Source organism: Schistocerca nitens, chromosome 9 (assembly GCF_023898315.1).
Source record: "Schistocerca nitens isolate TAMUIC-IGC-003100 chromosome 9, iqSchNite1.1, whole genome shotgun sequence".
In the NCBI taxonomy this organism is placed as follows: domain Eukaryota; kingdom Metazoa; phylum Arthropoda; class Insecta; order Orthoptera; family Acrididae; genus Schistocerca; species Schistocerca nitens.
In genome coordinates, this window is record NC_064622.1 from 149593283 (window position 1) to 149619675 (window position 26393).

Genomic DNA, 26393 nt, shown 5'->3' on the forward strand with positions numbered 1-26393 from the left:
TAACCTCCCCATGATCCACGTACTCCTTCCCGCGGAGTGCATGCTTCACTGGAAGTCGGAGGGTGCGAGATCCGGACTGTGGGGTGGATCGGGAAAACTGTAAGTAGCGTGAATAGAAGGACGCTATGTGTAAGAAGCATGAAGCGCCCTTTGAATGTATCCTGATAGCTAAAAGAGCCACGCGCACCTTGAATAAGCAAATGCTATTTGACACTGAAATCAATGTAAAAGATAGGGTCGCCACCAACTCTAGCCACACGACAAAGAAGAGGTAGCACTGAATCGGAAAATTACTTAATTTATTAATAAGAAAAACTCACAAAAGAACATTCATTGTAAAGTCATTGATAAAGAATGGGATGTAATTATTAATATGATCCAGGCATTATTCCCGTGAATCAAATATTGAGTAAAGTAAAGAGGGCGTGAACACCATGCGTAAGTGCAGCCTGCAGCAAGATTCGTGAAAACACGATCTATTCCAGAGCATTTGTTTCAGATAAAAAAAGGGACACTAATCACTACACCTGTGCACATGGAAACGCTATAGATGGGCCAACAAGGAAAACTACAAGGTAAATGGCGAAGGTAACGGCGACGTAACATCGGTACACTAGATAAGATTGAAGGCAAAATTATTTATTCCTTAAAACATTGATGTAGTGCATCTATAGACTGCTGCTGCATGCTAACTATGTACAATTGCTTGTGAAATACTATACGTTTCATAACAGACTCGCGTGCCCGCTCGGTCCGCGGAGACAATTTCTATGGACCGTGGCCAAATTTTAGTCACATGAGACAAAGAAAATTCACAAATACTCAAAAATTACCAAGATCCGGAAAAGATTAGAAGCATACACACACAGTTGTAGGCACATAAACATTCACACTGAACCGAGGGCACTTCAACATATGCAACTCCTTTGTGCTACGTTCCTCTCACGGATAAAAGTCAAGACTGCATTGGGAATCAAACTGAAAGTCTACGAAAGCCTTGCATTCCCTGCTGCAACCCAGCAAATAAATCTTTATGAGACGAAATTCGAGACCAAAAGCTAAAAGCTCCCCTCTCTATGTGACAACGCGCCACCCTTCTTCGACTGGAGCACAGCTGTGTACGCTTCCCGTACCGGCGGCAGACTGCCTCCCGCTTCTCCAGCCTCTTCCACGCTCCGCGTGGACCGGAAAACCCCAAGATGCCATTTCCGCCACCAACCTAACGCAGGTGGATTTCTCACAAGTAGCGGAAACCTCTTTGCCGACTTGACCACTACGAGAGTTGGCTATTCTGTACGACTATCGCAGACTTTCTGCAGCAGACTACGCCACCGTTTGTGAAATTGGGCTACCGGACTAATGAAAGGTGGCTACAGGACCCTTTCAAAACAGTCCAATGAAGTTTTGTGAGATCATCTCTAGTGCGCAGAACTGTGTGAGTCCTTGCGTTGTCGTGGCCAAGAAGAAGTTTGTTAACATTTTTGTGCCGACAAACACGCTGATCTCGCTTCTTCAGTTTTCCTGAAGGTATCACAATACAATTCAGAGTTAATCGTTGCACCATGAGGGAGGAAATCAAACAAAATTATCCCTTCAGAGTCTCAGAAGACCGTCGCCACAAATCATCCAGCTGAGGGTGCAGCTTTGAACTTTTCTTCGGAGGTGAGGTGGTGTGGCGCCTCTGCATCAATTTCCGTTTTGTTTCCGGTTCAAAGTGATGAACCTAATATGGTTGGGAGCAGGATACAGGGGCTGCTGGAGTGGAAGTCTGAGCAACAAATTAAGGATAGAATATAAATTTTAATTTATTGCGCAAGAAAACAACATGTTGACATAGAACTTCGTCAATTTACATGTACATCAGCTGATTTAACAGGAATCGTCAACAAGGTATCTAACATCAAACAATCTGCAAATATGAGATTTAAACCTTTCCCAAAATTGTAATGCTTGTAAAATGTTATTATGAAACACAGAAAATTACCAAATTGGTCATTGTATTTAAGCCTTACATAACCAAATGGGCACAATGACTTACAGGAAATAATATCACAGACGTATAACAATATCTGCCCACTACAGCCCTGTCTTACGTGACCTTGTCTGCCACAATGATTCACAAAACCAACCCATATAGTTAAATGGTAAACATTACCCACGATGGCGCTTGCGTTATAACCCTACGTAGCACACAGATTTACCAAGACAATGCAATTAATGCCAAGTACAGTCTGGTCGAGAATAACGAGTGCCCTACCACTGATTAAACTACGAGGTGCATTCAAGTTCTAAGGCCTCCGATTTTTTTTATCCGGACTGGAAAGAGATAGAAACATACGCATTGTTTTAAAATGAGGCCACGTTCATTGTCAATACGTCCCAGAGATGGCAGCACCGTACGGCAGATGGAATTTTACCGCCAGCGGCGAGAATGAGAACTGTTTTAAATACTTAAAATGGCGACGTTTTCCTTACTTGAACAGCGTGCAATCATTCGTTTTCTGAATTTGCGTGGTGTGAAACCAATTGAAATTCATCGACAGTTGAAGGAGACATGTGGTGATGGAGTTATGGATGTGTCGAAAGTGCGTTCGTGGGTGCGACAGTTTAATGAAGGCAGAACATCGTGTGACAACAAACCGAAACAACCTCGGGCTCGCACGAGCCGGTCTGACGACATGATCGAGAAAGTGGAGAGAATTGTTTTGGGGGATTGCCGAATGACTGTTGAACAGATCGCCTCCAGAGTTGGCATTTCTGAGGATTCTGTGCACACAATCCTGCATGACGACCTGAAAATGCGAAAAGTGCCATCCAGGTGGGTGCCATGAATGCTGACGGACGCCCACACGGCTGCCCGTGTGGCATGTTGCCAAACAATGTTGACGCGCAACGACAGCATGAATGGGACTTTCTTTTCGTCGGTTGTGACAATGGATGAGACGTGGATGCCATTTTTCAATCCAGAAACAAAGCGCCAGTCAGCTCAATGGAAGCACACAGATTCACCGCCACCAAAAAAACTTCGGGTAACCGCCAGTGCTGAAAAAATGATGGTGTCCATGTTCTGGGACAGCGAGGGCGCAATCCTTACCCATTGCGTTCCAAAGGGCACTACGGTAACAGGTGCATCCTACGAAAATGTTTTGAAGAACAAATTCCTTCCTGCACTGCAACTAAAACGTCTGGGAAGGGCTGCACGTGTGCTGTTTCACCAAGACAGCGCACCCGCACATCGAGCTAACGTTACGCAACAGTTTCTTCGTGATAACAACTTTGAAGTGATTCCTCATGCTCCCTACTCACCTGACCTGGCTCCTAGTGACTTTTGGCTTTTTCCAACAATGAAAGAAACTCTCCGTGGCCGCACATTCACCAGCCGTGCTGCTATTGCCTCAGCGATTTTTCAGTGGTCAAAACAGACTCGTAATGAAGCCTTCGCCGCTGCCATTGAATCATGGCGTCAGCGTTGTGAAAAATGTGTACGTCTGCAGGGCGATTACGTCGAGAAGTAACGCGAGTTTCATCGATTTCGGGTGAGTAGTTAATTAGAAAAAAAATCGGAGGCCTTAGAACTTGAATGCACCTCGTACTCATAATCAGTTATGAACTGTTTTACAAGGCAAGCACATTCAGTTCAGACAAGGTAACAAGACAGTGGTTGTTGTTGTTGTGGTCTTCAGTCCTGAGACTGGTTTGATGCAGCTCTCCATGCAACTCTATCCTGTGCAAGCTTCTTCATCTCCCAGTACCTACTGCAACCTACATCCTTCTGAATCTGCTTAGTGTATGCATCTCTTGGTCTCCCCCTACGATTTTTACCCTCCACGCTGCCCTCCAATACTAAATTGGTGACCCCTTGATGCCTCAGAACATGTCCTACCAACCGATCCCTTCTTCTGGTCAAGTTGTGCCACAAACTCCTCTTCTCCCCAATCCTATTCAGTACCTCCTCATTAGTTATGTGATCTACCCATCTAATCTTCAGCATTCTTCTGTAGCACCACATTTCGAAAGCTTCTATTCTCTTCTTGTCCAAACTATTTATCGTCCATGTTTCACTTCCATACATGGCTACACTCCATACAAATACTTTCAGAAAAGACTTCCTGACACTTAAATCTATACTCGATGTTAACAAATTTCTCTTCTTCAGAAACGCTTTCCTTGCCATTGCCAGTCTACATTTTATATCCTCTCTACTTCGACCATCATCAGTTATTTTGCTCCCCAAATAGCAAAACTCCTTTACTACTTTAAGTGTCTCATTTCCTAATCTAATACCCTCAACATCACCCGACTTAATTCGACTACAGTCCATTATCCTCGTTTTGCTTTTGTTGATGTTCATCTTATATCCTCCCTTCAAGACACCATCCATTCCGTTCAACTGCTCTTCCAAGTCCTTTGCTGTCTCTGACAGAATTACAATGTCATCGGCGAACCTCAAAGATTTTATTTCATCTCCATGGATTTTAATACCTACTCCGAATTTTTCTTTTGTTTCCTTTACTGCTTGCTCAACATACAGATTGAATAACATCGGGGAGAGGCTACAACCCTGTCTTACTCCTTTCCCAACCACTGCTTCCCTTTCATGTCCCTCGACTCTTATAACTGCCATCTGGTTTCTGTACAAATTGTAAATAGCCTTTCGCTCCCTGTATTTTACCCCTGCCACCTTTAGAATTTGAAAGAGAGTATTCCAGTCAACATTGTCAAAAGCTTTCTCTAAGTCTACAAATGCTAGAAACGTAGGTTTGCCTTTCCTTAATCTTTCTTCTAAGATAAGTCGTAAGGTCAGTATTGCCTCACGTGTTCCAGTATTTCTACGGAATCCAAACTGATCTTCCCCGAGGTCGGCTTCTACTAGTTTTTCCATTCGTCTGTAAAGAATTCGTGTTAGTATTTTGCAGCTGTGGCTTATTAAACTGATAGTTCGGTAATTTTCACATCTGTCAACACCTGCTTTCTTTGGGATTGGATTTATTATATTCTTCTTGAAGTCTGAGGGTATTTCGCCTGTTTCATACATCTTGCTCACCAGATGGTAGAGTTTTGTCAGGACTGGCTCTCCCAAGGCCGTCAGTAGTTCCAATGGAATGTTGTCTACTCCGGGGGCCTTGTTTCGACTAAGGTCTTTCAGTGCTCTGTCAAACTCTTCACGCAGTATCGTATCTCCCATTTCATCTTCATCTACATCCTCTTCCATTTCCATAATATTGTCCTCAAGTACATCGCCCTTGTATAGACCGTCTATATACTCCTTCCACCTTTGTGCTTTCCCTTCTTTGCTTAGAACTGGGTTTCCATCTGAGCTCTTGATGTTCATACAAGTGTTTCTCTTATCTCCAAAGGTCTCTTTAATTTTCCTGTAGGCAGTATCTATCTTACCCCTAGTGAGATAAGCCTCTACATCCTTACATTTGTCCTCTAGCCATCCCTGCTTAGCCATTTTGCACTTCCTGTCGATCTCATTTTTGAGACGTTTGTATTCCTTTTTGCCTGCTTCATTTACTGCATTTTTATATTTTCTCCTTTCATCAATTAAATTCAATATTTCTTCTGTTACCCAAGGATTTCTACTAGCACTCGTCTTTTTACCAACTTGATCCTCTGCTGCCTTCACTACTTCATCCCTCAAAGCTACCCATTCTTCTTCTACTGTATTTCTTTCCCCCATTCCTGTCAATTGTTCCCTTATGCTCTCCCTGAAACTCTGTACAACCTCTGGTTCTTTCAGTTTATCCAGGTCCCATCTCCTTAAATTCCCACCTTTTTGCAGTTTCTTCAGTTTTAATCTACAGGTCATAACCAATAGATTGTGGTCAAAGTCCACATCTGCCCCTGGAAATGTCTTACAATTTAAAACCTGGTTCCTTAATCTCTGTCTTACCATTATATAATCTATCTGATACCTTTTAGTATCTCCAGGGTTCTTCCATGTTTACAACCTTCTATCATGATTCTTAAACCAAGTGTTAGCTATGATTAAGTTGTGCTCTGTGCAAAATTCTACCAGGCGGCTTCCTCTTTCATTTCTTAGCCCCAATCCATATTCACCTACTACGTTTCCTTCTCTCCCTTTTCCTACACTCGAATTCCAGTCACCCATGACTATTAAATTTTCGTCTCCCTTCACTATCTGAATAATTTCTTTTATTTCCTCATACATTTCTTCAATTTCTTCGTCATCTGCAGAGCTAGTTGGCATATAAACTTGTACTACTGTAGTAGGTGTGGGCTTCGTATCTATCTTGGCCACATTAATGCGTTCACTAAGCTGTTTGTAGTAGCTTACCTGCGTTCCTATTTTCCTATTCATTATTAAACCTACTCCTGCATTACCCCTATTTGACTTTGTGTTTATAACCCTGTAGTCAACTGACCAGAAGTCTTGTTCCTTCTGCCACCGAACTTCACTAATTCCCACTATATCTAACTTTAACCTATCCATTTCCCTTTTCAAATTTTCTAACCTACCTGCCCGATTAAGGGACCTGACATTCCACGCTCCGACCCGTAGAACGCCAGTTTTCTTTCTCCTGATAACGACATCCTCTTGAGTAGTCCCCGCCCGGGGATCCGAATGGAGGACTATTTTACCTCCGGAATATTTTACCCAAGAGGACGCCATCATCATTTAATCATACAGTAAAGCTGCATGCCCTCGGGAAAAATTACGGCCGTAGTTTCCCCTTGCTTTCAGCCGTTCGCAGTACCAGCACAGCAAGGCCGTTTTGGTTATTGTTACAAGGCCAGATCAGTCAATCATCCAGACTGTTGCCCTTGCAACTACTGAAAAGGCTGCTGCCCCTCTTCAGGAACCACACGTTTGTCTGGCCTCTCAACAGATACCCCTCCGTTGTGGTTGTACCTGCGGTACGGCTATCTGTATCGCTGAGGCACGCAAGCCTCCCCACCAACGGCAAGGTCCATGGTTCATTGGGGGGGGGGGGGGGGTAAGACAGTGGCTCCATTTGAATTTTACCACAGAAATCCATCAATAGTCGTTGGCCAACAGGTAAACAGTGGTGTCACAGTAGACTTAAAAACTTTACTTAACTAGTGTGACAATTTGGGCGTCCCTTAACTGACATAAGTTCAGTAACGAACTGAAATGCAATTTAAAAACACGCAAGGAAGGGTATTGTGAAACACTTCAACAATTTAAGCAAACACGCCCACATATGCACTCCAATTCATACGTAAATCAACCAGGGCACAAGTCAGTATTTCGACACGCGACGTGGGAACACTCACTGCTCAGCAGCGCAAGCCAGAATACGACAGAGAGAAGTCTCGCTGTAACTCCACCAGATGAAGATGCGCCAAACTAACAGCTCACCTTTAACAATATTAATCTAAATGCCGCTAATAAGGTAATGGCCAGAATAACACCAGCCCGTAGCCACAGCGTGAGGAAGGTTGAACTCGTAAACAGAACGAACGACAGCGAGTCACTGCAGCACCTCCAGTTCCGCCGCTCGGCCGGCCCCAATGCGACTGCCACACTTACACCACTTGCCGACGCGAGTTCCGCGGTCTTCCGGCGTCGCTCCGCCCAGGCCCGCTCGTCTCTCTCTCTCTCTCTGCCCGAGACTCCCTTTCGGCTTGCCGCACGGAATCCCAGAGGGCGCACCAACCCGCGCACCGCAAAGCGAATCGAAAGAGATCGAACACACTACACCGGAACAATCAAATCGCAGGAGCACATGACACAGAACCCATGTTTCATCGCCTGTGACGACGTACGAAAAATAACGTTCAAGATCAGCCTCGTAACGCGCAAGCAATACTGCACAGATAGCCCTTCGTTGCTCTTTATGGTCTTCCGTTAGGCGGCGAGGAACCGATCGTGCACACACCCTTGAGCTCCCTAACTGGTAGAGGAGAGTGTCAGCACTACCCACAGAGACGTCCAGTTGAGCAGGGAGGTGTCTGATTGTGATGCATCGATCACCGCGAACGAGGTTGCCCGCTCATTCCAACGCTGGAGGATTCAGAGTTGTGTACAGTCGACAGACACGCGGGCTTGTGCGATGATGATGACAGGTGTCTTGCCTAACGACTCAGCGTGCTATTGTTCACTGCCAGTTCTCCGTTGACATTCTGCAAGAGCCCATGAATCTGCGATTCTCTGATTTTACACCAAATAAACTCAATGACAGCTGTCAGTTTGGAATGGTCCTTCGCTGCAGACGCCATTTTTGAAGGGTATGTATAGCTTCGCTAAGTATCGGAATATTATGGAACTATTCGAATAAATTCTCCACGGGACGGGAAAAACCCACCGTGGTTCAACAACAAAGTAAGGAAACTACTGCGAAAGCAAAGACAGCTTCACTGCAAATTTAAACGCAGCCAAAACCTCTCACACAAACAGAAGCTAAACGATGTCAAAGTTACCGTAAGGAGGGCTATGCGTCAAGCGTTCAGTGAATTCGAAAGTAAAATTCTATGTACCGACTTGACAGAAAATCCCAGGAAGTTCTGGTGTTACGTTAAATTAGTAAGTGGGTCAAAACAGCATATCCAGACATCTGGGATGACATTGAAACAGACACGCGTAAAGCTGAAATACTAAACACCTTTTTCCAAAGCTGCTTCACAGAGGAAGACCGTACTGCAGTTCCTTCATTGGGAGAGTCCTTAGAAAATGTAGTCCATCACAAAAGAGGAGGCTTACAAAACACTCGTTCGACCTATACTTGAGTATTGCTCATCAGTGTGGGATCCGTACCAGGTCGGGTTGACAGAGAGAGAAGATCCAAAGAAGAGCGACGCGTTTCGTCACAGGGTTATTTGGTAAGCGTGATAGCGTTACGGAGATGTTTGGCAAACTCAAGTGGCAAACTCTGCAAGAGAGGCGCTCTGCATCGCGGTGTAGCTTGCTGTCCAGGTTTAGAGAGGGTGCGTTTCTGGATGAGGCATGGAATATATTGCTTATCCCCACTTATACCTTCCGAGGAGATCACGAATGTAAAATTAGAGAGATTCGAGCGCGCACGGAGGCTTTCCGGCAATCGTTCTTCCCGCGAACCATACGCGACTGGAACAGGAAATGGAGGTAATGACAGTGGCACGTATAGTGCCCTCCGCCACACACCATTCAGTGGCTTGCGGAGTATAAATGTAGATGTAGATATAGATGCATTTTTTCAATCGAAAATGGCTGCGATAGTAAGGGTGTTGCATTATTTACTGAACGCACCTCGTGTTTCAAAATTTATTAAAGATCTGCCGAATTTTAGTTACAAAAATCCTCTAGGTGCTGTAGATTCTATTAATCTCAAATTAATTGACTTCAAATAGATCTGCATACTGGGAGAATTGTTTTTCTCTCCTCTTTAAGTTGACGTATCGTCCTGCACTGCTTCTTTTACTGCCTGAGCTGTAGGTGCGGAATCGTGAACGATATAAAATATGTCGTTGAGCGCGCTAGCGGCGGAACCGACGTCACATCCGCTAGTTTGAATTTGTCATGTCCAACTGGTCGCCCCAACATGGCCCTCACAGTCGTGCCCGGGGTATCCTCGTTGCAAACTGAGTGCCGCTTGCGACCAGAAGCTGTCATCCAAGCTCAGATACAGCCCCTCGTGTCACAGCTGATCACATAGTTCAACTTACATAGGCCCAAAGAGATGAATGTCTGGAGCTGCTAAACCAGGACAGATTGGAGGTTGTGATAGCAAAGTCCAAAAATATTTGGTAATGAGTATTATGGTCGCTAAACTATTGTGAAACCGAGCGAGGTGGCGCAGTGGTTAGACACTGGACTCGCATTCGGGAGGACGACGGTTCAATCCCGCGTCCGGCCATCCTGATTTAGGTTTTCCGTGATTTCCCTAAATCGCTCCAGGCCAATGCCGGGATGGTTCCTTTCAAAGGGCACGGCCGACTTCCTTCCCCATCCTTCCCTAATCCGATGAGACCGATGACCTCGCTGTCTGGTCTCCTTCCCCAAACCAACCAACCAACCAACTATTGTGAAACCCGACGTCATCGTGTAGCAAGCGGAAGTATGTCATCTTCTCAGGACTGACCAAAAATTTGTACTTTCGGCGTAATCGGTGTTCTCTCCTAGCGCTTTGGTTTGGCAGTCGCTTTATGCTCCAAGACATCCAAAAGAACATCCTGTTCATCCAAGAAGACGGTGTGCATCACTATGGCTGCATATGGCTGTGTCTTTCTCTTCTTCTTTGTTGGAGAATTTGCAGATTGTCACACAGTGAATTTTCTTTTGGTTTTCAGCTTATTGTGGTGACACGACGTCCCGTCTCTGGTGATTACTATGTTCACAAAACAGTCGCGTTTAACTTTGTATTGGTGAAGCAGGACGCGAAAAATTTCCATTAGATGCTTTTGATGATGTAGTATAAGCACCAGCGGTACACATCTCGCACACACTTGCGATCATCAAACTTGTGTAATATCTTACACAGGGTGTTACAAAAAGGTACGGCCAAACTTTCAGGAAACATTCCTCACACACAAAGAAAGAGAATATGTTATGTGGACATGTGTGCGGAAACGCTTACTTACCATGTTAGAGCTCATTTTATTACTTCTCTTCAAATCACATTAATCATGGAATCGAAACACACAGCAACAGAACGTACCAGCGTGACTTCAAACACTTTGTTACAGGAAATGTTCAAAATGTCCTCCGTTAGCGAGGATACATGCATCCACCCTCTGTCGCATGGAATCCCTGATGCAGCCCTGGAGAATGGCGTATTGTATCACAGCCGTCCACAATACGAGCACGAAGAGTCTCTACATTTGCTACCTGGGTTGCGTAGACAAGAGCTTTCAAATGCCCCCATAAATGAAAGTCAAGAGGGTTGAGGTCAGGAGAGCGTGGAGGCCATGGAATTGGTCCGCCTCTACCAATCCATCGGTCACCGAATCTGTTGTTGAGAAGCGTACGAACACTTCGACTGAAATGTGCAGGAGCTCCATCGTGCATGAACCACATGTTGTGTCGTACTTGTAAAGGCACATGTTCTAGCAGCACAGGTAGAGTATCCCGTATGAAATCATGATAACGTGCTCCACTGAGCGCAGGTGGACGAAACTAAAAAGAGCTGTAACATGGAAATTAAGCGTTTCCGGACACATATCCACATAACATCTTTTCTTTATTTGTGTGTGAGGAATGTTTCCTGAAAGTTTGGACGTATCTTTTTGGAACACTCTGTATAAGGCATTACAGCCGGTATTAAGTTCTGCACACATCTCCATGGTTGTAGCCCGCCCATCATAGCGCTGATTATTATAAGCGATGGTATCGGAGAAGAGTCCACTCGGACGTGACTTGTCGTACAAGTGTTTTTCATTACTACTGAAACGCATACCCTTTGCCTCATACTACTCAAGTCTTCTGTATCGTCTCCATCAGTGTTTGCATGGATGTACTGATTGAATAGTTGGGGCAAAAGACTACATCCCCGTCTTATACACTTTTTAATTCACGCACTTCGTTCTTGGTCGTCCACTTATTACTCCCTCTTGGCTCTTGCACATATTGTATCTCTCCCTATGCTTTTCCCAGATCGACAAATCCTATGAACTTCTCTTGATTTTTCTTCAGTCTTGCTTCTATTATCCACCGCAACTTCAGAATTGCCTCCCTGATGCCTTTACCTTTCCTAAAGCCAAAATGATCGTCATCTAACACATCATCAATTTTCTTTTCCATTATTCTGTATATTATTCTTGTCAGCAACTTGGATGCTTGAGCTGTTAAGCTGACTGTGCTGTAACTGTCAGCTCTTGAAGCTTCTGAGTTGGGTCGATGGTATTTTTCCGAAAGTCAGATGGTAAGTCGCCACAGTCATATGTTCTACTTATCAACCTGAATAGTCGTTTTGTTACCACTTCTCCGAATCATTTTAGAGATTGTAATGGAATATTATCTATCCCTTCTGCCTTATTTGATCTTAAGACTTCCAATTCTCTTTTGAAATCTGTTTCTAATACTGGATCCCCTATCTCTTCTAAATAGACTCCTGTTTCTTCTTCTTTCACATCAGGCAAATCTTTCCCCAAATAGAGGCCTTCAGTGTGCTCTTTCCACCTATCCGATCTTTCCTCTGCATTTAACAGTGGAACTCCAGTTGCACTCTTAATACTACACTCTCACCTTTAATTTCACCCAAGGTTGTTTTTACTTTCCTACATGTTGAGTCAGTCCTTCCGATAAACACTTCTTTTTTGATTTCTTCATATTTTTGATGCAGCCATTTCGTTTTAGCTTCTCTGTACTTCCTGTTTATTTCATTCCTCAGCTATTTGTATTTCTGCGTTCCTGAATTTACTTGAACATTTTTGTACTTCCTTCTTTCATCGATTAACTGAAGTATTTCTTCTTTTACTCATGGTTTCTTTGCAGTTACCTTCTTTGTATCTATGTTTTTCTTTCTAACTTCTGTGACTGACCTTTTTTAAAGGTGCCCATTCCTGCTACTGTGCTGCCTACTGAGCTATTCCTTATTGCATCAAGCTTATCTCGTCATTCCTTTGTAGCTCGATATCCCACTTATTTGCGTATTGATTCTACCTGACTGACCTGCTAAACATCAGCCATTTTTTCATCCCTACTACATTGCGATCTGAGTCGGTATCTGCTCCTGACGAGGCGTTACAGTCCAGTATCTGATTTCGGAATCTCCGTCTGACCGTGATGTAATCTAACGGAATTTTCCTATAACACCCGGCCTTTTCCAAGTATTCCTCCCCTATTGTGTTTCTTGAATGGAGTATTTTCTGTTACTAGCTGAAATTAATTACAGAACTTAATTAGTCTTCCTCCTCTCTCATTCTTTGTACCAAGCCCATAGTCTCGCATAACCCTTTCTTTTACACCTACCCCTACAACTGCATTCTTGTCCCCCATGACTATTAGATTTTCATCTCCCTTTACGTGCTGTATTACCCTTTCAGTATTCTCATATACTTCCTCTATCTCTTGATCTTCTGCTTGCGACGTCGACATGTATACCAGAACTATCATTGTCGGTGTTTCTTTGCTGCTGATTCCGATGAGAACAGTATGCATGCATGCATGCAACCGGTGGTGGCGTGTTTGTCGCTGTTAGTAGTAGTTTATCCTGTAGTGAATTAGAAGTGGATAGTTCCTGTGAATTATTATGGGTGGAGGTTATACTCAACAACCGAGCTAGGTTAGTAATTGGCTCCTTTTACCGACCTCCCGACTCAGTAGCATTAGTAGCAAAACAACTGAGGGAAAATCTGGAATACATTTCACATAAATTTCCTCAGCATGTTATAGTCTTAGGTGGCGATTTCAATTTACCAGCTATAGACTGGAACACTCAGATGTTTAGGACGGGTGGTAGGGCCAGAGCATCGAGTGACATTATACTGAGTGCACTATCCGAAAATTACCTCGAGCAATTAAACAGAGAACCGACTCGTGGAGATAACATCTTGGACCTGCTGATAACAAACAGACCCGAACTTTTCGACTCTGTAAGCGCAGAACAGCGAATCAGTGATCATAAGGCCGTTGCAGCATCCCTGAACATGGAAGTAAATAGGAATATAAAAAAAAGGGGAGGAAGGTTTATCTTTTTAGCAAGAGTAATAGGAGGCAGATTTCAGACTACCTAACAGATCCAAATGAAAATTTCTGTACCGACAATGACAATCGTAAAATACGTTTTAGACAGGTACGTGCCGAGTAAAACTGTGAGGGACGGGAAAAACCCACCGTGGTTCAACAACAAAGTTAGGAAACTACTGCGAAAGCAAAGAGAGCTTCACTGCAAGTTTAAACGCAGCCAAAACCTCTCACACAAACAGAAACTAAACGATGTCAAAGTTAGCGTAAGGAGGGCTGTGCGTGAAGCGTTCAGTGAATTCGAAAGTAAAATTCTATGACCGACTTGACAGAAAATCCTAGGAAGTTCTGGTCTTACACTAAATCAGTAAATAGGTCGAAACAGCATATCCAGACACTCTGGGATGGTAATGGCACTGAAACAGAGGACGACACGCGTAAAGCTGAAATACTAAACACCTTTTTCCAAAGCTGTTTCACAGAGGAAGACCGTACTGCAGTTCCTTCTCTAAATCCTCGCACGAACGAAAAAATGGCTGACATCGAAATAAGTGTCCAAGGAATAGAAAAACAACTGAAATCACTCAACAGAGGAAAATCCACTGGACCTGACGGGATACCAATTCGATTCTACACAGAGTACGCGAAAGAACTTGCCCCCCTTCTAACAGCCGTGTACCGCAAGTCTCTAGAAGAACGGAAGGCTCCAAATGATTGGAAAAGAGCATAGGTCGTTCCAGTTTTCAAGAAGGGTCGTCGAGCAGATGCATAAAACTATAGGCCTATATCTCTGTCACCGATCTGTTGTAGAATTTTAGAACATGTTTTTTTGCTCGCGTATCATGTCATTTCTGAAAACCCAGAATCTACTCTGTAGGATTCAACACGGATTCCGGAAACAGCGTTCGTGTGACACCCAACTCGCTTTTTTTGTTCATGAGACCAAGAAAATATTAGATACAGGCTCCCAGGTAGATGCCATTTTCCTTGACTTCCGGAAGGCGTTCGATACAGTTCCGCACTGTCGCCTGATGAACAAAGTAAGAGCCTACGGAATATCAGACCAGCTGCGTGGCTGGATTGAAGAGTTTTTAGCAAACAGAACACAGCATGTTGTTCTCAATGGAGAGACATCTACATACGTTAAACTAACCTCTGGCGTGCCACAGGGGAGTGTTATGGGAGCATTGCTTTTCACAACATATATAAATGACCTAGTAGATATTGTCGGAAGTTCCATGCGGCTTTTCGCAGATGATGCTGTAGTGTACAGAGAAGTTGCAGCATTAGAAAATTGTAGCAAAATGCAGGAAGATCTGCAGCGGATAGGCACTTGGAGCAGGGAGTGGCAACTGACCCTTAACATAGACAAATGTAATCTATTGCGAATACATAGAAAAAGGATCTTTTATTGTATGATTATATGATAGTGGAACAAACACTGGTAGCAGTTACTTCTGTAAAATATGTGGGAGTGTGCGTATGGAACGATTTGAAGTGGAATGATCATATAAAATTAATTGTTGGTAAGGCGGGTGCCAGGTTGAGATTCATTGGGAGAGTACTTAGAAAATGTAATCCATCAACAAAGGAGGTGGCTTACAAAACACTCGTTCGACCTATACTTGAGTATTGCTCATCAGTGTGGGATCCGTACCAGGTCGGGTTGACAGAGGAGATAGAGAAGATCCAAAGAAGAGCGGCGCATTTCGTCACTTGGTTATTTGGTAAGCGTGATAGCGTTACGGAGATGTTTGGCAAACTCAAGTGGCAGACTCTGCAAGGGAGGCGCTCTGCATCGCGGTGTAGCTTGCTGTCCAGGTTTAGAGAGGGTGCGTTTCTGGATGAGGCATCGAATATATTGCTTATCCCCACTTATACCTCCCGAGGAGATCACGAATGTAAAATTAGAGAGACTCGAGCGCGCACGGAGGCTTTCCGGCAATCGTTCTTCCCGCGAACCATACGCGACTGGAACAGGAAAGGGAGGTAATGACAGTGGCACGTATAGTGCCCTCCGCCACACACCGTTGGGTGGCTTGCGGAGTATAAATGTAGATGTAGATCACTGAAGTGACAACAGTAACAGACTCTCTGCGCTTCGTTACTATTAATAACGAATCATACTTCTGTTGTACCACTTTCTGCTGTTGTTGATATTACCCTATACTCATCTGACCAGAAATCTTTGTTTTCTTTGCATTTCCGGTACACCTAGTAACATGGAAACCGTTTGGTGGTAATAAAACCTCTCACAAATTCGATGAAAACATTTATCGAAAAAATGCAGAATCATAAAAGCGTAACTATAAAAAAAGGAAAACCGCTTTTGTAAAGGGCTTTCTGTAGTGCAAAATGTAAAGCCAGTTTCAGATAAAATGCTTGCATATACACAATAAATTTATTTATATGTCATCTGAACTGGAGAATTACTCACGGAAGAAAAGATTTTCTCATCATAAAAATTGGCTTTTATCCAGTAAAAAGCAATGTTGTCTTCCAAAAGCCATATGGTCGATCTTTTGAATTCTAAGCAAGGGTTGCTTCGTAGCAGCTCTTCGGCATTAAAGTCCATTATCGTTCAAACTCCTCCTCACAGTTCAAATGGCTCTGAGCACTATGGGACTTAACTTCTGAGGTCATCAGTCGCCTAGAACTTAGAACTAATTAAACCTAACTAACCTAAGGACATCACGCACATCCATGCCCGAGGCAGGATTCGAACCTGCGACCGTAGCGGTCGCTCGGCTCCAGACTGTAGCGCCTAGAACCGCACGGCCACTCCGGCCGGTCCTCCTCACAGTTCTTGCACTGCTCGGAAACTCAGAAATCCTAGGTGTGGCTACGTTGTCGAGCAGAAGTCGGTCTCTCACAGGACACGCAGGGTCGTCCACTCCCAGTTTTACGCACGGTGTGGTCAGTGGAGACATATTCTGTCCACCAACACGTCGCCGTCACTTTTTGGACGCCGAATCCATAACCCGCCTCGGACCGGCAGTAACGCCTATCCTTGATCAGTGCAACGACTCGAACTCTCATCTCGTAATTCCGAAAAGCTGCCATGATGACTGAAACCTATGTAGTGTAGTGCACCCTTTATACAGTGTGCGTTTAGGGCGCCTCGTGCTCATTACAGGGTGTGTCAGAATGGACTTTACAACTCTGAAAATTCTTATAAATTAATTCATAGTGCCTGCAAAGGTGAGTGAAGTGTCAATTTGGAATACATAAAGTTTTGTCTCACGTAGTTCGCTAGTGCCGAATGGCACCTTAAGGAGCGCTAGCGGCAGTTGCGTTAAAGATGACTGCCTTCACTGGACCCGAGCGTGCTAGTTGTGTGTTTTGGTTTGAAGAATCTAAGTCGGCGACAACAGTTCAGCGTAATTTCTATACCAAGTACGCTAAAGATCCTTCTAGTAGGTCTACAATTTATGAGTGGCATAAATGTTTTGTAGAAACAGGGTGCTCAGTAAGACATGGGAAATCGTCAGATCGTCCAAGCGCATCTGACGACATCGCTGAGCGAGTGAGACAACGTTTTGTCAACTGCCGTACGAAGTCGATCCGTCGTGCATCTTGCGAACTGCAAACCCCATATACGACTATCTGGCGTGTGTTGAGAAACCTTTTGCGTTTGAAACCGTAACTATTGACGATCTTACATGCAATAGAAGATACTGATAAAATTACTCACACGAACTTCTGTGTGGATATGTTCAATGGATTACATGAGGATGCGGATTTCTTGGAAAAAATCATCTTTTATGACGAGTCAACTTTTCACTTAAGTGGCATGTTTAATACACATAACCGTAGGATTTGAGGCAGTAAAAATCTACATCAAATATTGCAACATGTTTGTCATAGCCCTATATTGAAAGTTTTTTGTGCCTTGAACAAGAACAAAGAGTGAGGTCCCTTTTTTCCGTGAGAGAATCATCAACGGGATACTGTAGCTGGATGTGTTACAACAATTTTTAGTACCGCCCCACTACGTGGCTGACGTCCGGGATTTTCTCGGTGGATTGGATATGATGCGCCAATAGCATAGTCCCCACGTTCGCCAAACCAGACACAGTTCGATGTTTTTTTTTTTTTTTTTTTTTTTTTTTATGGGGATTCATCAAGGACATCGTGTTTGTACCTCCTGTGCCGACTTCTCTACCTGAACTTGGAACAAGAATTTACGCCGCCACTGAGGAAGTTTCACCTGCAATGCTACAGTGAGTTTGGGAAGAAACTGACTTCTGTTGGGATGTGTGCATGATAACCAACGACATCTCCAGTTTAAGGTAAAGAAACTTAATGTGTTTCCCTCCAAATAACAGTAAACACAGCTCAGTATCTTCTTTCAATAAATTTGTGTGAATTTTTAATGCTGTTAAGTCCTTTTTGAAACACCTGTTACAAGTGGCTTCACTCGAAACGGCTGACCTTTTACTACTCATAGGAGAAACAAAGATTTATTCAATGAAATAAAAGTTTTATAAGGTATTTAGTGACAAGGAAAATATGTTTGGTACAGTATTGCATAAATACATATCATTATGAGATACAATTAATGGGACAATGCAAATGACAGTAAATATCAGTACGAAGTATTTTACTGTGACGGAAAACTACAAAATTAATATTTACCCGACCCATGTCCTGCACATTACGACGACTATGTGTAATAATTATGTCCAAATCAATATCAGATTTAGCAGTGAAATAGTGTAATGTCATAAACCACTCATACAGTGTGCCATGGATGCAGAGGAAATGTGGGAGGCCAAAATTGCAAATGAACAACTGACTTAAAAGAGTGTATCACACCACAGCAACTGAAGAATGTTAGAATTGTAATGTGTTACAAAGAATACTGTAGAATATTGAAGCGAGTAATCCAGAAATCGATGCAGCTTTATTATGAGATACGGATAATTACATCAGGCAGAAAAATAAAACTATGTGGGATATAGTGAAGACAAAGACAGGTGGGGCCGAAAAGGAAGAGGAACAGATAGCTCTAAAAATAAATGAGACTTTGGTAACAAATGCATGTAATGTTTCAAACCTCTTAAACAGGTTCTTTATTTCTGTAACTGAGAGCTTGGAGTTATCAGGTACAGCAAACAGTGCAATGGGGTATCTAAGACCAGAATTTAATAATAACTTCAATAAAATGGAAATGACACTCACATCTTCCAAAGAAGTAGCATCGATCATAAAATCCTTAAAATCTAAGTATTCCAGTTGGTATGATAACATATCAACGAAGTTGATCAAAGAATACTCATGCAGGTTGAGTTCTGTCTTAAGTTATTTATGTAATCAATCTCTTATCAGCGGAACATTTCCAGACTCGTTAAAATATGCTGAAATTAAACCTCTTTACAAGAAGGGGGATAAAGAGATACCACCAAACAATCGACCAATTTCACTTTGGCAGCTTTCTCAAAAACATTTGAAAAGGTTGTTTTCAAGAGTCTCCTTAAAGATCTGACTGAAAATTATACATTGTCCAAGTCACAGTTTGGATGTATTAAGTGTTCTGATATAGCGAAAGCTATTTACACTTACAGTGAGAATGTACTTAATTCATTAGATAATAAATTAGAGGCTACTGGCATTTTCTGCGACCTGTCAAAGCCTTTGACTGTGTGAACCACAGCATTCTCCTAAGTAAAATAGAATATTATGGTGTCACTGGCAATGCTGCGAAATGGTTTGAGTCTTATCTAACAGGAAACAAAGGGTGTCGTTGCAAAATGCCTGTGCAGTAAGCAGTCAGTCTTCATCTTATTGGGAATTAATTACATGTGGTGTTCCTCAAGCTTCCATTTTGGGTCCATTGTTTTTTCTTATGTACATTAATGACCTCCCATCTGTTACATAGCCAGATGCTAGGTTTGTTTCGTTTGCAGATGATACAAACATTGCAATAACTAGCAAGTCAAGTACAGATTGAGAAATACCTGTGAATCAAATTTTCACTGACATTAATAAATGGTTTAAAGCTAAGTAATTGTCGTCAAACTTTGAAAAGATCCACTATATGCAATTCAGAACCTGTAAGAGATTTCCCTCCAACATATATATAACATATGAAGACATGCAGATCAAAGAGGTTGACAGTGTTAAATTTCTGAGATTACAATTCGATAATAAATTCAGTTGGGAAGGGCATACCACAGAACTGCTGAAGCGCCTAAAGAAATCTGTATTTGAAGTGAGAATGATGTTTGATGTAGGGGATATAAATATAAAAAAACCTGTATACTTTGCTTATTTTCCTTCTATTATGTCATACGGGATCATATTCTGGGATAATTCATCAAGCTGAGAAGAGGTTTTGACAGCACTTGGCTCAAATTGTTCAAATAGCTCTGAGCACTATGCGACTTAACTTCTGAGGTCATCAGTCGCCTAGAACTCAGAACTAATTAAACCTAACTAACCTAAGGACATCACACACATCCATGCCCGAGGCACGATTCGAACCTGCGACTGTAGCGGTCACGCGGTTCCAGACTGAAGCACCTAGAACCGCACGGCCACACCGGCCGGCCGACAACACTTGGTCACAACAGTGTAGATAGTCTGTGTATGATAAAGTTATTAAAAGTGCATAACTATGTTTCGTTATGACAGCGTGTTAATTCTGTAAATACTAGCTGTTCCAGTTTTCCGCATTGTATTCACCTTTTTAGACAGTCTTCTGACAAATGATCAAAGTAGTAAGTAATATATTCAAATGTTTTATGTTTTACTTTGTGACATGTTCCACATCCACGAGAATCACCTCGTTTTTTGGGCCTATGGAACGAAAACTGAATCTAATATAATCTAAGAAACATAATCAGCAACTCACGAAGGCCATGACTTCAGTCATGACAAACGACGCCATCAGAAGGCACCGCTTGCAATCGATTTCTGGCCTCTCACTGGCAACAGTTCTCCTCAGATACTCCAATGGCCACAACAGCAGCGAACAGTGAGCTGAAGAGTTGTGCGTTAAGACAATTTATTTGTAAGTAACAATCTTCATTATGCACAAACGTCTGATGATAAGCAAACCATGCTTGAAATGAGTCACAGTACATTAAATTAAACACACATAAATAATTGTAACAGCTAATTTCTACCTTAGTCTGTACTAAAGCAATGAGGAAACGTTCACGTTGTCGACAATGTCTCACTAGGTGTGTACTGTTGCAACAATAGCCATACATTGAGATCTCACTTCAGACGTATGTTTAAAGCAAGATGTTTTTCCTGTTCCTCTATATTAATCGAAAATGACCGCAACAAAATCAGCTAAAGGAATACTATGAAACACGTGAGTACGTAATCATCAGATGGCTGATGGAGATTGCTACGTTTCGCCAGTTACTTCTACAATGTCGTTTATCAGCCATAGGCGCATTTAGATCGCTCATTTTCACTGCATTTTGAATGGTGGAACTGGTATAACGGAGACTTTGAATGTTCATCACAATAAAATATTAATATTTACCTTATGTATTCGTCTTCAGAGTAACAGCAGAATAACCACCCAAAAAATCTGGCAACAAGAAGCCGGTAAGAAATATCCATGATTGTTGTAGTGGGGTGGGGGAGGGGAGGAGAGTGGTTGTGAAGTATGGTGCGGTAAATGTAACAACTGTTTGTCGCTCCCATAACGAGGTGACAGTCTACTGCAAAGGAAGAAAAAAGAAAAAAAAAAGAGGATACCAGAAAGACCTAAGCGTATGGCATTTCACTGCGATTAACTGGCATATTATGTTACGTGTGGGGTACCAAAGTGCGAATGCTATTCACCCACTGCTGAGCAACTCTTTCATGAGCGGAAAATGAGTCTGAGCTACAATCCGATGTAGTGGTAGTATTGCGTAGTGAATCAGCAGCGTATAGATAGTATTGAAGTACTAGAACTGTCTGTCTATGTGCGCGGTCGTATTACACCCTGTTAGTTCTCATCTGAGTATTTTGGCAGGGTAGAGGCGTCGTCATAAGTGATATCATCAGGGACTCTTTAATAACACCTTGCACCGACAGTGAAGCACTGCGTAGAAGATTAGCACAACGCCCAGCATGGTGAACGTACTGTTATCTCGGTATCTTTCTATCTTAAGCACTGTGCAAGTTGAAAAGATCTTCAACATGGATCCTCTTCGCTTTGACTGACGAAACATCAGCAGTGGTTGTAATGTAATCATTATGAGTAGATACTTGTCTTTCTTTCAGTATTTATGCGCTTCACGACAGTTTTGCTTAAGAGATGACGTATTCCAGAAATTACCGTCTGCATTTCTCGTTCCTTAATCCTTGTGCTGCTGATAATCTCTTCTCCTTTCACGTTAACAGCAGCTCGAGCTGAACTAACGCTGCGCATTTTCGCTGGTGTCAGTTTTTACAAAGTTTTTTGAGCCCACTTTTCAGCCAATTCTTGGTTTGGAACGTAACGTTATTCGTAGCTCATGAAGTCTCTCTTGGGATGTTCAAGTTTTGCAATGGAAGCTGAGTTTTCTTTTCATTTGTGTTCTTCTGTTTCGGGAATGGTGCCAATGACAGAATTGATGAGAAAAAATTTTTCAGTCTGCAACTAAACATTTTCAAAGACTGTAACAATAAAAGTACGTGTTACTTTCTCATAACGTACGCAGTAGAACCAATCCAGACGCTCCAGACATGTGGATCACATTTGGTGAACTAACCTTTCAGTTTTGAATGTGTTTACGACACAGAAACAGATATCATTGTGACAGTTACTGGTTTATGACGTTTAATCTGCACTCGGAGCATCTGAGTATTATTAGTAACTACGATGTAATTCAGAAACACGAATAAAATCTATTAACATATACTTTTGGTATTGAGGCCCTCATTTGCCGTATCTTTCAGACACTAGAACGCTTACTTCCGCGCCAGGCTTCACATTGTCTGGTGAAACTAATTCTTCCTGCTCGTAGCATAACTGATAACGTGGCAAGAACGTAACATAAGTTTGGCAACGGTGTGGCCACCGAGTTACCTCCTTTATAATATATAAATATGCTGACAAATCCACTTGACATTCCCTTGTCAGTTTGATCGAATCATCTGAGTTATTTCCTTTAATGGTGTGACATCAACGTATCAGTTCTTTGTGCTCTGAAGTCCAGGGTGGTCATTCCACGCGGAAATTGAAACTAATCCTGTCTTTCACGGTGCAGTTTATCTGTTCTAGCTGCCACTGGGACAATAAGGAATGGAAAATCACCGCAGCTCCTCATTGGCACTAAGGTAACGTGTTTGTTTCTGAAGCGAGGGCTGCTTTGGCTCACGCGGAAAGTCTCGTTGAAAGAGAGATTTTTCAACAATTTAGTGACAGAACTCATGTCAGATCCAAAACCAGTAAATAAATTTTACATATGAAATTCCAAGTTTGCATACTGTTTCCGTTTAACATAGGACAGGAAATAAACACACGACGGCTCGAAGTCCAGAATGAGTAATATTCATTCGTGCTGTTACGGGGACGCCTCTGTTATAGTATTTTCTGTTTTTTTTTAATAGTATTTCATCGTAAGGTTACCATGGTAAGCTGAATTACAGTTCAAAATGGTTCAAATGGCTCTGAGCACTATGGGACTTAACATCTGAGGTCATCAGTCCTATAGAACTTAGAACTACTTAAACCTAACTAACCTAAGACATCACACACATCCATTCCCGAGGCAGGATTCGAACCTGCGACCGTAGCGGTCGCGCGGTTCCAGACTGAAGCGCCTAGAACCGCTCGGTCACAGCGGCCAGACACTATCCTGGGGAGGGTTTCGTAGTGCACAACCCTACTTATTCAGCCACCAGCTGCAAAATATTATGGTCCCACTGCCCTTTGTTCGAGGAGATGCCTTTTCTTACGGCTCAGTCATCAATTTGTTGTTAAGAAGTTAAGATAAAGACGTCATAACTAGACACCAATAACAATACTGTGTAGGAATTCTGAATGAGCAAAAAGATGTTTAAGCTACAATGCAGTAATAGTCATCACATTGATTTTTGTTGCTTTAGATTAGATTAGATTAGTAGATTAGATTACTACTTGTTCCATAGATCATGAGTACGACACTTCTTAATGATGTGGAACGTGTCAGGTTAATAAAAGGTGTCTATACAAGATATTACATTACACAAAATATTAAATGGCACTTAATATTTTTTTTTGTGGGGTTTGGGGAAATTACACACTTACTATATCCAAAAATTCATATAATGAGTAGAAGGAGCTGCCATTAAGAAATTCTTTTAATTTCCTTTTAAATGCTGTATGGCTATCTGTCAGACTTTTGATGCTATTAGGTAAGTGACCAAAGACTTTTGTGGCAGCATAATTTACCCCCTTTTGAGCCAAAGTTAGATTTAACCTTGAGTAGTGAAGATCATCCTTTCTCATATTGTTGTAGCACTGCTATTACTTTTGAATTCGTTCGGATTGTTAATAACAAATTTCATAAGTGAATATATATATTGTGAGGCTACAGTGAAGATCTCTAGCTCTTTAAATAAGTGTCTGCAGGATGATCTTGGATGAGCTCCAGCAATTATTCTGATTATACGCTTTTGTGCAATGAACACTCTTTTACTCAATGATGAGTTACCCCAGAATATGATGCCATACGAAAGCAGAGAATGAAAATAGGTGTGGTAAGCTAATTTACTCAGATGTATATCGCCAAAATTTGCAATGACCCTAATAGCATAAGTAGCTGAACTCCGACGTTTCAGCAGTTCCTTTCAGTTAGAGACTGTTATACTTCTACACCCGACTGCTGAACCTTGTCTATTGAATGCTAATGGCGTACTACGGTTAAATCGCAGCAGTTCATGACATTTGACAGTTATCGAATCTTTCTGGATGTAGAAAATGAGTCATGATAGAACGAACAACTTGTCGTGAAACAGTAAAATCCTTTGCTGACTGTTTTGTCCAAAAGCACTCGCTCTACACTCGGTGGAAGAGTTCCGAGCTGCCTTGCTGCCTTCACACCTCTGTTAAACTCAGAGTAAACAATACGTTGCAAATATTAGACATTTTGCAACTTGCGACACTATTTTACAACCTTTGAACAACGTTCACAAATTTCGAACATGCAAAATTCAATATGTAACTGCAGGATAAAAGAACTTCAAATTTGAAAATGACAGTTGATTAACACAATCATAGAGCCGCAATCACCTGGTCGTCCGACATATAACGACATTGGCGAGAGGTGTGTGGCCGGTAGCCGCCTGCCGGGGGCCTCTGTAGGGCAAGGAAACACCAGAGCATAAACTTGGTCGTGTCACAACGGCGACCTGTGTGGTGGAATTGTTGTGAATATTTCTGGTATTACAGGTGGGTTAGAAAGTGAATGGTTGCAAAGAAAGACCTCGCCATGGACGTCGGGAGTGAATTTGTTCATCATACAGCATATTGCGCACAGTCTGAATCGTAACACGACGTCCTGTGGCCGCACGAAAAGCATTAATCAACATGGTGGCGTTGCTGTCAGGGTTCCTCCGAGCCGTAATCCGTAGGTAGCGGTAATCCACTGCAGTAGTAGCCCTTGGGCGGATTGAGCGAGGCATGTCATCGACAGTTCCTGTTTCTCTGTATCTCCTCCATGTCCAAAGAACATCACTTTGGTTCACTCCGACATGCCTGGACACTTCCCTTGTTGGGAGGCCTTCCTGGCACAAAGTAACAAATCGGACGCGATCCAACCGCGATATTGACCGTGTAGGTATTGATGAACTACAAACAACACGAGCTGTGTACCTCCTTCCTGGTGAAATGACTGGAACTGATCGGCTGTCCGACCCCATCCGTCTAATAGTCGCTGCTCATGCATGGTTGTTTACATATTTGGGCGGGTTTAGTGACATCTCTTAACAGTCAAAGGGACTGTCTCTGTGATACAATATCCACAGTCAACGTCTATCTTCAGGAGCTCTGGAAATCGGGGTGATGAAAAACATTTTTTGATGTGTGTATATGAAGCTACATCCACATATGACGATGTCTTGCAGGTGCTTAACTTTCTTGTCAGGATATGTATTACTACGAAACTGACTTGTATGTGAGGGAGGCACATTCCTTTATAACATATGCAATATATCGCCTCTCCAAAGTCATAAATCAACTAATGTTTGGAAAATCATAAGCTTATCTAAACTTTGGTCACAAATCTAATAAATGAACATATACTCCTTGTCACGAAATCCTACACTGAATAGATCGACACCCATTGTAAAAACTATTGAAGTAGAGAATAAGTACTTGATTATCGACACGTGACATTCGATTCCTCACATGTGGTTAGGACAACGTTCAGTATTCGACTAATTACGTGGTATTCACGAGCTCGCCTCCATTTACAATGGGAAAATCTAAAGAATTATTTGCTATTTATGTATTATTTGTCTTGTGTTGCAGCCTACGTCAAGACCGTGAGGCTACCATCTGATATGATAAAAAAAGATCTTGCGGGTAAAATGGGCATCATCGCCGGGTGGGGGAGGACACATTTTCGTAAGTTCACTTCCTACTTGCTAATATAATAAGCTTATTAGTCTAAATCTTAAGCACCAGAAATTCCACTTAAAATCACCAGGCTTAAGTCTCAGCGTTTGGTGATCGTCGTATAATAAGTGGGATGTTAAAGCTGGTAAATATCTATGGAACAGCGGAATATTAATTTAGCCTTTACAACTGTTACTTAACATTTACTCTGTAGCGTTATTGTTCAAATTTTCAAACAGACTGCTCAGAGAGAGATTTTGCGTAACCTTCATA

General features: G+C 42.4%; 1 protein-coding gene across 1 annotated transcript in view; it reads left to right on the top strand.

Moving 5' to 3' along the window:
• LOC126203802 (uncharacterized) overlaps positions 1-26393 on the top strand; it is a 279323-nt gene that overhangs the window by 212133 nt on the left and 40797 nt on the right. The window contains exon 8 of the mRNA XM_049938169.1: positions 26034-26129. Coding sequence (XP_049794126.1) covers positions 26034-26129 — 96 coding nt within the window. The remainder of the gene's footprint in view (positions 1-26033; positions 26130-26393) is intronic.